The sequence below is a fragment of the Scleropages formosus genome, chromosome 5 (assembly GCF_900964775.1).
Source record: "Scleropages formosus chromosome 5, fSclFor1.1, whole genome shotgun sequence".
Classification (NCBI taxonomy): Eukaryota; Metazoa; Chordata; class Actinopteri; order Osteoglossiformes; family Osteoglossidae; genus Scleropages; species Scleropages formosus.
The window spans coordinates 34995952-35010784 of record NC_041810.1 but is presented as its reverse complement, the minus strand read 5'-3'; the positions used below and the strand labels follow the sequence as shown (position 1 = coordinate 35010784).

The 14833-nt window shown below is 46.2% G+C and overlaps 1 protein-coding gene across 1 annotated transcript in view; it reads left to right on the top strand.

The window, feature by feature from the left end:
* pepd (peptidase D) overlaps window positions 1-14307 on the top strand; it is a 41698-nt gene extending 27391 nt beyond the window's left edge. The window contains exons 9-15 of the mRNA XM_018734401.2: window positions 5929-5975; window positions 7618-7686; window positions 8893-8970; window positions 9714-9862; window positions 12296-12480; window positions 13513-13704; window positions 13811-14307. Of these exons, the coding sequence (XP_018589917.1) occupies window positions 5929-5975; window positions 7618-7686; window positions 8893-8970; window positions 9714-9862; window positions 12296-12480; window positions 13513-13704; window positions 13811-13948 (858 nt within the window). The 3' untranslated portion in view covers window positions 13949-14307. The remainder of the gene's footprint in view (window positions 1-5928; window positions 5976-7617; window positions 7687-8892; window positions 8971-9713; window positions 9863-12295; window positions 12481-13512; window positions 13705-13810) is intronic.
* Window positions 14308-14833: the final 526 nt, after the last annotated feature.

The window sequence follows — 14833 nt, the reverse complement described above, 5'->3', positions numbered from 1 at the left end:
CCAAATGCAAACTTGCTTCTTATTTTTAGACATTCATGCCCTACAGAGCAGTTCTGCTCTATAAAAATTCATCCTTAAGCATCTGGAAGTTGCAGGTGCCAAAGATACAGTAACATCTTTGCTTTTCTTCTTCTTTGGCATCCATCAGTCTAGAAAGACCATGGAATTGCGCCTTGGTTTTGTCCGCTTCACGGTGGTTTGCATCGCCGGCCATGACTGTGAAGGCCCAATCGAGAGTGACAGTCCTTGCCGCAGTTGCAACAGATGTGCTGGGTGCTGTTCGTATGTTCCACTTGAAGCCTGACCTTCCTGCGTCTTCGCCTCTCCTCAGCCTGTAGTCGCAGCTTTTGTTCGCCACGTCCCAGACCTTGAAGAAGTTCCCGCCTCCAGCTGCAGCGATCAGTTGCCAGCTCCTCCCAGCCGTTCACATTAATGTCAAGCTCTCTCAAATCCTTTTTGCATACATTCTTGAAATGCAAATGAGGCTGTCTGGTTGGTCGTACACCAGAGGCCAGTTCCCCATACAGGATGTCTTTCGGGATCCTTCCATCATCCATCCGACGGACGTGCCCTAACCACCGTAACCTGCGTTGCCTGAGGATGGTCTGCATGCTTGGCAATCCAGCCTGATTAAGGACGTCACTGTTAGTAACTTTGTCCTTCCACGAGATCTGGAGGATGCGTCTGAGGCAACGCAGGTGGAATACGTTCAATCTTTTCTCCTGGTGGGCATACAAAGTCCATGTTTCACTTCCATAGAGCAGAATTCCAAGAACGCAAGCACAGTAGACTTTGATCTTAGTACGCTTGGAGAGCATGCCATTCATCCACACTCTTCTGCTGAGACTGGATAGAGTCGTGGCGGCTTTTCCTATTCTTTTATTGAACTCAGTCTCCAGTGACATGGTATCTGTGATGGTCGACCCGAGGTAATTGAATGCGTGAACTACCTCAAGCCTGGCTCATGGGACTCCTGAAGCAGCTGACAGGTACCGACGGGCCAAACGGAGCGCGGCTCTGGCAGTCGCCGCGGCAAAAACTCGGGCTTGGGAGGAGTTCGGTGAGGCCATGGAGGAAGACTTTCGGTCGGCCTCAAAGAGATTCTGGCAAACCGTCCGGCGACTCAGAGGGGGGAAGCCGTGTTCCACGAACACTGTTTACAGTGGAAGTGGTGCGCTGCTGACCTCAGCTGAGGATGTTCTCGGGCGGTGGAAGGAGTACTTTGAGGATCTCCTCAATCCCTCCGACACGCCTTCCGTAGAGGAAGCTGAGGCTGGGGACTCGGAGGGGGACTCGTCCATTACCCTGGCTGAAGTTGCTGAGGTAGTCAAAAAACTCCTCGGTGGCAAGGCTCCGGGGGTGGATGAGATCCGCCCCGAGTTTCTCAAGTCTCTGGATGTTGTGGGGCTGTCTTGGCTGACACGCCTCTGCAGCATCGCGTGGAGTTCGGGAACGGTGCCTCTGGACTGGCAGACCGGGGTGGTGGTCCCTCTTTTTAAGAAGGGGGACCGGAGAATGTGTTCCAACTACAGGGGGATCACACTCCTTAGCCTCCCTGGGAAAGTCTATGCCAGGGTACTGGAAAGGAGAATCCGACCGATAGTCGAACCTCGGATTCAGGAGGAGCAATGCGGTTTTCGCCCTGGCCGTGGAACACTGGACCAGCTCTATACCCTCACTAGGGTGCTGGAGGGTTCGTGGGAGTTTGCCCAACCAGTCCATATGTGTTTTGTGGACCTGGAGAAGGCATTCGACCGTGTCCCTCGTGGCATCCTGTGGGGGGTACTTCGGGATTATGGGGTTCGGGGCTCGTTGCTACGGGCTGTTCGTTCCCTGTATGACCGGAGCAGGAGCTTGGTTCGCATTGCCGGCAGTAAGTCAGACCTGTTCCCGGTGCATGTTGGACTCCGCCAGGGCTGCCCTTTGTCACCGATTCTGTTCATTATCTTTATGGACAGAATTTCTAGGCGCAGTCAGGGAACGGAGGGTGTCTGCTTTGGTGGCCGCGAGATCTCGTCTCTGCTTTTTGCGGACGATGTGGTCCTGTTGGCTTCATCAAGTCAAGACTTGCAGCGTGCACTGGGGAGGTTTGCAGCCGAGTGCGAAGCGGCGGGGATGAGAATCAGCACCTCCAAATCCGAGGCCATGGTTCTCAGTCGGAAAAAGGTGGATTGCCCCCTCCGGGTTAGGGGGGAGTTGCTCCCTCAAGTGGAGGAGTTTAAGTATCTCGGGGTCTTGTTCACGAGTGAGGGAAAAATGGAGCGGCAGGTTGACAGGCGGATCGGTGCGGCGTCCGCAGTAATGCGGTCATTGTACCGGTCTGTTGTGGTGAAGAGGGAGCTGAGTCGTAAGGCGAAGCTCTCAATTTACCGGTCGATCTACGTTCCTACCCTCACCTATGGTCATGAACTCTGGATCATGACCGAAAGAATGAGATCGCGGATACAAGCGGCAGAAATGAGTTTCCTCCGCAGAGTGGCTGGGCGCACCCTTAGGGATAGGGTGAGGAGCTCAGTCACCCGGGAGGAGCTCGGAGTAGAGCCGCTGCTCCTCCGCATCGAGAGGAGCCAGTTGAGGTGGCTCGGGCATCTGTTCCGGATGCCTCCTGGACGCCTCCTTGGAGAGGTGTTCCGGGCTTGTCCCACTGGGAGGAGGCCTCGGGGCAGACCCAGGACACGTTGGAGAGACTATGTCTCCCGGCTGGCCTGGGAACGCCTTGGGGTTCCCCCAGTGGAACTGGAGGAGGTGTGCGGGGAGAGGGAAGTCTGGAGTACTCTGCTCGGACTGCTGCCCCCGCGACCCGGCCCCGGATAAAGCGGAGGAAGATGGATGGATGGATGGAACTACCTCAAGCGTGTTGTTGCCGATGGAGATTGATGGAGGTTGAGGGGTACTTTGTCCCATAACATCGGTTTTCTCCAAGCTTATTTGGAGACCAAAGGCCCCAACTGTGCGAGAGAAGCAATCCATCAGCCGCTGAAGCTCTTCCTGTGTGTGTGACATCAGAGCAGCGTCATCAGCAAACAGCATATCATGGATGAAAACCTTCCGTACCTTCGACCGGGCCTTAAGCCTCGCGAGGTTAAACAGCTTCCCGTCACTTCGGGTGTGTAGGTAAACCCCCTCTGTGGAATTTCTGAAAGCTTGCTTCAGCAGCACTGCGAAGAAGATCCTAAAAAGAGTTGGAGCGAGCACGCATCCCTGCTTGACACCACTTTTGATGCTAAAAGCGTCAGACGTTGATCCATTGAAACGGACTGTGCCCTGCATATCAGCATGGAAGGATTGAGTAGCTTAGGTAGCTTAGGCGGACAGCCGATTTTGCCGAGAACCCGGAAAAGCCCACTTCTGCTGACGGTATCAAACGCCTTGGTCAGATCGATGAAAGCGACGTACAAGGGTTTCCTTTGCTCTCTACACTTTTCCTGCAGCTGCCTCAAGGAGAAGATCATATCAACGGTTGATCGTCCGGCACGGAAGCCGCATTGTAATTCCGGGTAGATCCGCTCTGCAATTTTTTGAAGCCTTCTGAGGACAACTTGAGCAAAGAGTTTCCCAGTAACGCTGAGGATTGAGATGCCTCGATAGTTGTTAGTCACTTCGGTCTCCCTTGTTCTTGTAGAAAGTTACAATCGTGGCATCTCGCATATCCTGTGGTACCACACCTTCTTCCCAGCACTGACACAGTAACTCATGGAGGGGTTGCAGAAGAGTGTCTCTCGCACACTTGATGACTTCTGGCAGTATGCCGTCCTGTCCTGGAGCTTTACCAGCAACTAGGTGGTTGATGGCGTTCTTGAGTTCCTCCACTGTGGGCAGGTCATCCAGCTCACTCATGAGTGGCAACTGTTCAATGGCTCCAAGAGCGGTGTCTGACACTGTGCTCTCGGTCATACAGTTCGGAGAAATATTCCAGCCAGCGCTCCATCTGTTTGGTTTTGTCGGTTATAATATCACCTGACTTGGACTCCAGAGGAGCGTTCTTATTCTGCCTGGGACCGATAGCTTGCTTGATGCCATCATACATCTCCCGGAGATGACCGAAGCTGGCATGGATCTGAATCTTGTTACACAAGTTGAGCCAGTAGTTGTTCGCACACCGCCTGGCTGTTCGCTGAACTTCTGCTCTGGCTGCTCTCAGCGCTCTCTTGGTGTTCTCGCAGGGTGATCGTTTGTGTTCCAGAAAGACGGCACGTTTCTTCTCAACAGCTGGAATCATCACGTCAGAGTACTCCTCAAACCAATCGTTCACTTTCCTAGACTTCCTCCCGAAAACTGCCAAGGCCGTGTCGCGAATTGTGTCCCTTAGGTGATCCCACTTCGAGGTGACGCTTTCTGTATTGCATCTGGTGGGTAGCGTTTTCTCAAGGCAGTCACGGAATATCTTTGCCGTCTCTACAGGCAGTGCTTTGTTTCCATCGATGCGGGGCTTCCCATAGGGTTTCGAATGATGTAACTGCTTGGGCATCAGCTTAACTTTTGAACACACAAGCGAGTGATCCGTGTCACAGTCAGCGCTCTGGAAGCTGCGTGTAAAGAAGACATTGTTCAAGTTTGCACGCCTAGTGATCACCAAGTCCAGCTGGTGCAAGTACTTCGAGCGTGGATGTCTCCAGGAAACCCTGTGCTGTGGTTTTATGTTGAAGAAGGTGTTAGTAATGCACAGGTTGTGATATGTGCAGAGTTCCAGAAGGCGCTGTCCGTTTTCATTCATTTTTCCCACACCGAAATAGCCTAAGCATGAGGGCCAAGAATCCCGATTAGCTCCTACTCTTGCATTAAAATCACCCAGAAGGTATACTTGCTCATTTGCAGGTATGCGTTCCAGGACGGCATGAAGATCGTCGTAAAACCGGTCTTTTGTTTCGAGCGAAGCACCAAGGGTTGGTGCATAGGCGCTAACTAGATGAGCACAGCCGGCACAGGTTTGTAGTTTGATGCAAAGTATCCGTTCTGATCCACCCGGACATAGTTCCACCAGTTGCAAGAGACCGTTTCTGATAGCGAAACCCACCCCGTGTTCTCTTGGTTCACCGTCTGATTTTCCTTGCCAGAGAAATGTGTAGTCAGCTTCCATAAGGGATCCTGACGCAGCTAGCCTTGTCTTCTGCAGTGCGGCAACGTCAACACGAACCCTCTTCAGTTCATTGTTGATTACGGCAGTTTTCCGTGCGTCACTCACATTTTGTAGATTATCAGTCAGGCCAATTAGCATAGACCGTACATTCCAGCAGGCAAGCTTAAAGACCTCCCTGTTTTTCTTGGTTATCTTTTTGCCTGGTGCTTTAATTTCAGTCCACTTGTTGGGTTGAAAGCCTTAAGCCCCACGCACCCAGTGAGGAAGGTGAACTGTAGCAGGACAGCACCTTATTGGCCGGGGGCTGCCCAGCTTGAGACGGGCGGTAGCTATCCAGTGAGACGCGATGATCTCTCCCACCTTCGGAGACAATCCCTGGCGTTCATTCTCTACACCAATCGAGTAAGAACTTGTAACCGGTATCTATTGTCTCCCGTGTTGTTTCGTTGGAGTGACCTCTCCAAGGGGTAAACCTGGGCAATGATTTCAGGGGTCCTGAGATGCCCAATCATCAGAACCCCCCCCCCCTCAGCCGAGTTGGCATGTTCCAAAGGAGAGCAATGCAATATGTTTGATGCCAGTCTGACTGCAGGAGCTGCCGGTAGGGTGTCAAGGACATCCATCCGCCTTCGGGGCTCTGCTCCGGATTTTCTGTCTGGGTTCACTCCCATCTTTGCTTTAATATCAGAATAAGTCATAAAATGGGACAGTACAAAAAAAGAGACAACATTTTCCCAGACAAAGTCATAACCCTACACATCTTCTGTGTTTTACTACACTGGAAGCAAAATATTAACACCCTTGTCAAGCACCTTGAGTAATATGAGTTACCTTTTATTTCTTCTCTTTAGGTAATGAGAAATATGCAACCTGGAAAGATGGAGTATGAAATGGAAAGGTAAGGAAGTGGTTTTTTCCTTATTTTTTTAAGTTTATATTTTAAATGTCTGTATTATTAGAATGCTATTTGGGAGGTAAATGAGTGGAAATTGTTAAAGTATGTAGATCTGGTGACAGGCAAGAGGCTGTGGGTGACAGGTTCATGTGGGACTGGCAGAGCTAGATTGTTAGGGTTTGTGGCTAAATCAGCTATGTCGTTGTTAAGGGATTTTGGTGTTAGAGGCTTTTCGTTAAGGGTGGCACTGAAGGGACCTGTCTGACTGCTGAGATGACGAGTCAGTGGTTATGGTCAAGAAGAGAACAAGGTAGTTGGGGTTACAGGTTGGATGGAGGTGTGTAGTGGTTGGTAAAATTAGTGGCAGGTGGCTAGCAATGAGAGGCATTTGGTGGTAAAGGAGGTGTGGCCTTGTTAGGTTAATTTAAGTTTGTAGAGTGGTGCATTTGCAGTTTCTCTTGGCAGGTATGGTGTAATCCGGGATGGTTTGAGTTTGTGAACGTGGTGTATTTGATGATATGTATGGAGCTTTGGTTTAATTGGGGTAGTTGACTTTGTGGAGTTGCTGTATTTGTTGAGGGTGAAGGGCATCTAATGTGTGGGGGTGGGTCTGGGACACCAGACTGCATTGTCACACCTTCTGGAGGTGGTGTTGGGGGAGCTGCTTTACTGGTTGTCAGCTTTGGGGAAACTGTTCAAAAGTGTTATGTCTTCCTTGGATGAAGTCTTTCAAGATGAAGGAAATATTTATCAGCTCCTAGTTTTTGCATGTCTGGTTGTTCTATTGTTTATTGACTAGCTCATAACAGCCTGTTCAGCTAAATTCAGTGCTCATATACCAATTGTAGTTGTAGAAATATTCTACACATGATCCACATAAACTTTAAAAATATCTTGTACCTCTAAATACTCATAAAAAGCAAGCAGTATCTGCATCTGCAGCCTCTACCGAGAGATTGGGTTTCCGATTGTCTAGGAATCGGATAGGTTCCCAAAACCAGCATACTGCACCATAGGTCATTCTGACACATTCAAAGTCAAACTGCTTGTGTGTGCAGTGGGAAGCATTATGCTTTCAGACAGTAACTAAAATGCTCCATCTTTTCCCATTGGTTACTTATTTATTAGCATTGTCATGTGAAAATTCTCAATGCCATGTCCCTAGAAAGCAGTCAGTACCTTGAGTCCAGTCCTGTGAGAAGAGCCCACAGCAACTTGGAATGGGCTGTTGTGACAGCCTTTTTCAAAGCAGTAGCAAGTTGGCACCACTGTGAAGCAAATGGGGAATTTACCCTTTTGGTTCTGTGGATCCTGGTCCACTGTACCTTCACCTCATTTCCATGCATTCGGACCATTTCTCATGTCAAATGAGGGTGGTGCGGCAAATAAATGTGGGGTTAGGGTTAGTAAACGTCTAGGGTAGTGTTCAGGGTTAAGAGCCACCATTAGTGTTACGAGTTAAGGTTAGGGTTAGTGTTGGCCCTAAAACTATGGCTAACTCTGTCCTAGCGGTTATTGATCTTTTCTTGAGCCCACTGAGGGAAGCACTATTTCTCCTGAGGGTTATAAGAGGATGCTGTTTGCCGGACTGCAGGCACATTGTGTTCGTGGACCTTTTGCTTAACTGTCCCATTTTGTGTTTCAGCCTCTTCCAGCACTATTGCTATGCCCACGGAGGCATGCGCCACACCTCTTACACCTGTATCTGTGGCAGGTATGTCTCCACCTGACACACACACACACACACACACACACACACACACACATGCTGAGGCACAACATTCCTGTTCTCTCAGCTCTGCCCATCTGCAGGGAAACAGTTTCAAAGCCTTTTTCTGATGCTTCCTGAAGACATGTTGACCTCAACCCCCCCCTTCACAGGACCATCCCCCGAGATCTTGTCACACTGGACATAATTCAGTTTTATGAAGAGGTGGTACCATGTTTGTACTTGAGTCCTTACAGCTATGTTCACTGAAATATGTAGCAGTGTGTCCATGATAATTCATGAGCAGTGACTTTTTGTTAGACATTAAAAAGTGATGTTGACATAGACAAATCATGGGTGAATGTGTTTACTGGTATGTTTCATGCAACTGATGAATAGTTGATGTTGAGGAGCAGCTTGTCCTGTTCCCAGTTAGTGTGCAGGCGGACACATGAGCGCGCACGCAGCGAATGTTCCGATGTTGAACAGATAATAAAGATAAAGGTCATTTTATGGAACTTCCTGGCAATTCATTATTCTAATAACGCAGCGCTCCCATCACATGGACAGGATAACACTGGGCAGCACGGTGGCACAGCAACAAGCACTGTGCAAGGGGTTGTCTGTGGAGTTTGCGTGTTCTTCCCGTGTCTGCATGGGTTTCCTCCCACAGTCCAAAGGCATGCTGTTCATGTTCATGCACAGTGTTTGAGTGACAGTGTGTTCCACTGATGTATGGATATACAGACCAGTAAGTAGTGTATCTAGCAGTGTAAGGCACCTTGGTGAATAAGGTGTGTGGGCTGATAACACTACACAGAACTCATTGGAAGTTGCTTTGGAGAAAAGCATCTAAGTAAATAAAGCTAACTGATCAGACTTCATGAAGCATTTCTGCTTAAACCCACTCATAAATTACAAAAAAGTGAACAGTCACCGACACTAATGAAGGGGGCAGTTTTACTACTTTTGTCTGGTTTTACAGTTTCATCCAATTTTCTTCACTTCCAGCTTGAAGCATCTTTTTTTATTAAAAGAATTTCAAGTACTGTATCTCTTTGTTAGCTGCATCATTCCTTACCTCGTCTTTACCTTGTGTTTGTCATGTTGACCTTTATATTCAAGTGAAAGGAACCTTGCTTGACTTTGCTATGTCTTTGGTTATTCATTTGGAAAATTTAATTTGTCAATTTTTTTTCATGACTACCTAAGTGGAAACAACTCATCCATCCTTCACTATGGCCATGCTGGTGCTCCCAATGACAAAGTGATCACAGATGGGGATATGTGGTGAGTGGCATCTCATCTTCAAATCCCTGTTTTGTTTGATTATTAAAAAGCTTACTGAAAGCTGAACAAAAAGTTGACCTTTGCTCACATATTTTAGTATAATGAGTATACTTGTACTACTGAGTGTGTCTAGTTTTTGGACATGGTTCTAAAGGAAAAAAATACCCTTTAAATGAATTCACTTAGCTCTGTGGTTCATGTGGGTAGTCTGTTTAGGGTTATACCTCCATCTGTTGACCAGGCTTTGAAAGTACAGTCTGCTTTGAATTTATTTTCACAAACTTAATATTTTAATTATGTTCTCTTGCGTGTATGCAGTCTGTCTTGTATTTAACTTTAAAACGGTTATTTGTCAACATATCCGTGATGAGATTGTATTCAGAAATCAGTTTCAGACCTGAACAATTTGGTCTTTTTTAAGCATCACACATTCTTGCACAGCGTAATGGCCCAAGCAGTGAAGAACATGCATTTCATAAGATCAGCAGTTACCATGCTCCTGTTTCTGGTCTTAATGTTGCCTACAAGCTGTGAACACTGGAGCTAGACTCGACTCCTATATAATTCTTTAAACTCTATCTGGCTGTTTAAGTTGAGATTAGTCTCTCCCTAAACTACTGGGCTCTGTCAGCTCTCAGACAGCACAGAGTCAACTTTAGTGGATTTCATAACCTGGATTTTAAAGTGGCATATTTGTATAAACTTTTTTTTTGTTAACCATGCTACATTTTCTTTCCTTACAGTTTGTTTGATATGGGTGGGGAGTATTACTGTTACACCTCTGACATCACCTGTTCATTCCCGGCCAACGGCAAATTCACGGAGGACCAAAAGGTCATCTACGAGGCTGTTCTCAAGTCCTCCCGTGCTGTCATGGCTGCCATTAAGCCAGGTACATCACCTCCTCCCTCACTGTATACAGTTAGCATTGTTACCAAACAGGACACTGGCAAAGTGAAAGAAATTGATTATCATGAATATGTCTCCTCTGGACTACTTCAGACTCTTGCTGCTTCACAGAATCTGCTTACCTACAAAGTGCTTGTAGGCAGCCAATTTATTTAAAAAAAAAAAAAAAACAAAAAAAAACCTGAGCCTCCTTTTTCCAAATTAATTTTTCTAAAGAGCACTAGGTCACGGCAACACACAGAAACGATGCTGAAAATTTGCATCTGTATGCTGTATACAAGACTAGGGCAGAAGGTTACAGTATTACAATATTTTATAGGTGTGATCATGTAGCTCTTATGTAATAAGCATGTCAATGTACCAGAATTATCATTTAGATCACATGATAAAGAAAATTGTTTTATATATATATATAGTGTGTGTGTGTGTGTGTGTGTGTGTGTGTGTGTGTGTGTGTGTGTGTATTTTAATGTGGTCTATAACTGAAGCTCCCTCTGTAAATATGTCAGCAATTAGCCTCCATTCAGGTTGTGGTTTAACAGTTTGGGGGGGGTATCAAATATCTAAGTTAGACTTTAAATTTCTTTGAATGGTTCATTGAACCCCATTCTGGTGACATTCCCAGAATAAGTATATCAAGGTACCCCAAACAGCCTTACGTGATCCTGGATGCTGAGGGAGGTGTAGGCAGGGAGTACTTTAGTCTGTCTAGGTGACCAGTCATCATCGGTGAAATGGACAGTCGGAAGGATAAAAGATGAAATGGTGTACACACATTTGCATATTCAGCTTCCACCGTGACCCAGTGAACTGCTCTACAGTTTGTGTCTTGTGTCCTTGGTCCCATCTGCTGTCTTGTTCAGGCATAAGCCTGTGATCACTATGGCTGTGCTGGATGATGCATACTGCACATACATAAATACTGCATTATGAAAAGTACAGTTAAGTCACGTTTTTTTTGTTGGCATTTACTTGGGAAAATTTAATGTCCTATAGTGGTAAATCAGGGTATGTTTACGCCAAGCCTGAAGTGGACACTTTTATGTTTGAAGACAGTGGGATACACATGAAACACAGGAACTAACTGGTCTTCTATCTTTGTGAAACTAGCAATGGAAATGGTTTGATTGTTAGTTTTCAAGTTCAAGTGGGTTGTTGTCATTCCTCTATATAGCTTGTATACAGTGGAACGAAAACTTGTTTCTGCGGGACCATGGTGCAACACAGAACAGTACGTAAGACTACATGAAGTGCAAGTACACAACAGCAGGCCAATAAATATACAGTACAGGACAGCAGATACACAGGGCAATAACTACACAGGACATGAGCTGTAAACCATTTGTAGTGTAGCAGCAGAAACAACTTCTGTAATAAGTCTGATGCAGCTTTGTAAAGCGCAGGTGTGCAGTGGTATTGAGTAATCATGACTTGGCTTCGCAAACAGATTTAGGAAGGGGGCTGCCCACGTCTGCTGCAAGCTCGCTGGTGGCTGACGAGGCCAATGCGGGACAGGCAGGTCCGACAGCAGTAGCTGCAAGGGAAAGTCTGTTCTGGGTTTGATGCTGCAGTGTCACATTTCTTCCTTCATCTCCTTTTGTCCTCAAGACCAGCCCTGCTTGCGTTCTCGGAAAAGACAGCCTGGTGAATGGTGTGTCTCCATGCCTCGCAGTCAGAGGATGGAGCAGACCACTGATGGTGGTCTATAACGGGCACCAAGGGATTTCTTCAGAGTCCTTGTACCTCTTCAGGGCTCCTCTGTTTGGTATTGAGTCATACTGGGTTAGCTGACTGTGGCAGGTGAGTGTTGGGAGGCAGCAGGGTGAGTAATCTGACTGCCTCAGGGAAGAAACTGTTGCAAAGTCTGCTGATGGTGGCATGGCTGCTCCTGTACCTTCTGCCCAATGGCAAGAGGGCAGTGTGTCCACAAGAGGGGTCATCCACAATACTGATAGCTTTGCGGATGCAGCGGTTGTTGTATGAGGTTGATCTTTTCAGCTGTTCCTACAATTCGCTGTAGGGTCGGAGGCTCTGCAGTTCCCGTACCACATGGTGAGACATCTGGTTAGAACATTATCGTCCCTCTGTAGAAGCTGGTGAGGATGGGAGTTTGGCTCTCTTCAGCATCTGTTCAAAGTTAATTTTAAGAGATTTTTCTCCAGAAAAGCTAAAATTTATATTTTCCTTTATTTTGCTTAATGTTTTTTTTTAACTGGCTGTGAGACGAGACCCCCCAAAATTACCCACAGGTTCAGTATGGATCGAATCCACGTTCTAAAACACAGGCCAGGAGCTGAAAGGCACCAGTACTACCTCCTCTGCCATGGAGGAACAGTGTTTTCTTTACAGTGCAGAACATGCAGGTAGATGAATGACAGCTTGTGGGTGTGTGGACACAGAGGCTCTCTGATTCCAGGGGTGCTGTGGCCAGACATGCACCGGCTGGCCGACCGCGTCCACTTGGAGGAGTTGGTGAAAATCGGCATTCTGCACGGCAGTGTGGATGACATGCTTAAGGTGCATCTGGGTGCCGTCTTCATGCCCCATGGCCTGGGCCACCTGCTGGGGATCGATGTGCATGACGTGGGGGGCTACCCAGAGGTCAGTACAACCTTCGGCTAAGCCCCAGAGAGTAATGTCGTGGTCTAAGTTTGAGCTTCTCACGTTAAGTGAGGGTAAACGTATGTTGATTAACTGAAAATTGTATTTACTGTCCTCACTATATGCAGGTGTACAGTCAAACTAAATATTTTTGTAACTCCAGTTGGGACAGGAAGTGCACTTGTTTATAAACCTAACTACTGGAGTCAAAGGCTTAATACAGTGCAGTTTATTCACAGGTTTAAAATACCAGATAATGCTATAATTAAAAATTCACTGTAAGGCTTTTTTGTTCCATTTTGATCAACAGCTCATACAATGCAGGCTGTCAGTGTTCCTCTACAGTAAACGCTGGGTGTTAAATAGGGACCTTCATGGACAGGAAGCCAGTTTATTTTTTATTTTGTGACTCAAAAATTCTTCTTTAAAATAACTGAAGGTTAAAAAAAAAAAAAAAAAAAAAAAATTGCAACGTTCACAACCTCCAATGTTATATGCAAGAAGGTCTTGTTTCTCCTGTGCGTCAGGTGTGTAAACATTGAGTGGAGAATGTTTGGCCTTAACATGCTGACTGTGTCATGGTAAACTTCAAGAAAGCCAGCCACTATCTGTAGCTATAATACACTCTGCTAAATAAAATTGCTCCGTGATGCACCCCTCCATTGCCATTAGAATTTTGTGTTTTGCACACTTATAACAGCAAAATTTTAGAAGTGGAGACAATTAAAAATACACAAATATTTGTACCTTTGAACACACACATGATTTGTGCAGCTGTAACAATCAGCCTAGTGCTCTAGCATAAGTAGTTTCCTTTTAAATAGACAAATACAAATATCACAAGGGGATACCAGCCATTGATCTGAGGTAGCAGTAACTTGATATTCAGTTGGTCAGGTGTCTTTAATTGGTAACCTTTTTTTGGGTCATTTGATTTCATTTGCACTCATAAGCATATGCATTTCACAAAAACTTCAGTACAAACAAGCTGCTGCAGAAGTGACTGGTTTGACAGTGTGTCTGTCTGATCAGGGGGTGGAGCGAATCAGGGAGCCCGGCCTGCAGAGCCTGCGGATGGGTCGCGTTGTGCAGGAGCGCATGGTTCTCACAGTGGAGCCTGGTATCTACTTCATTGACCACCTACTAGACCAGGCCCTCGCCTCTCTGGCCCAGCGCTGCTTCATCAATAATGACATTCTGGCACGCTTCCGTGGATTTGGTGGGGTCAGTGTGCGTGCGCACACACACACAGCCACGAAAGGTAGTGAGTGTAATGTATACAGGTGATGGATTAGTGCCCTATTAAACAGTGCCATTCTGCTCCCTGTAGGTGCGCATTGAGGACGACATTGCGGTGACTGCTGATGGCATAGAGCTGCTCACCTGTGTGCCGCGCACTGTGGAAGAAATTGAGGAATTCATGGCAACGGGTGTGGACCGTTCCAAGGCCTCCAGCCAGAAGTCTTAAGCATTTGTGTAATAGCTGTCCATTTCTGCACCTTCTGGCCCACCCCTAGGGAGCAGATGGAGTGGATATAATCATAAAGCATCAGCAAGAAATTAAATCAATGAGCTGATCAGTTTTGTACTTGCATAAACCTAATGTTTCAATAAAGTGTGGAGTGTTTTAATACTAGCTGATGTCAAGCACAGGATGGTGTAGTGGATCTGTCCCTTACTTTGCCTCATTGAATCATTAAATTTTTTTTATAATCTTCCACTGCCTAGACAAGTGCTTTCTGCCTGCTAAAATGTACAAAGCCATATGATCTGTCCCTTGCCAAACTTTTCCTGTTAAAAAGCCAATGTAATAAATGATTGACTTAGTGTTGTGGCTTTTTTCAATACAAAAATTTAATGAGTAACATCCTTACAGGTTCAGTAGGAATCAGTCTTTTAGGCTGTGCATAATTTCTTGAGAGGAAAAATTAAGGCTGCAAAGCAAAAATCACAATGTTGCAACTTTTTGAAAACTACATTAAAAAATATTTACAAGGAGTCTTGTATATTTCACTTTAACAGCCCATTTTACTGTAAGATTAAAAAAAAAAATGCATATCTTGATCAGAGATAAAGCTTAGACTGCAGCAGTGCAGACCCATGGGTTGTATGTTCAAGGAGCTGTAGCACAGGATAGGGTAGTACTTCTCTCTTAATTCCATCCCAAGGTCACCAGTTTTTATTTTAAGATTGAGTTTATTTTTATATTAGAATATTGGGTTCAAATACTTTCAAGCACCACTCTAGTTCTATGATTGAGTCATGAGGGGAGACAGTATTGTTCTTAGCACTTTGCTATTAAGATCCTGTTGTTGACCTTCACTTCTTACCTGGTGTCAATCATATGCCAGTA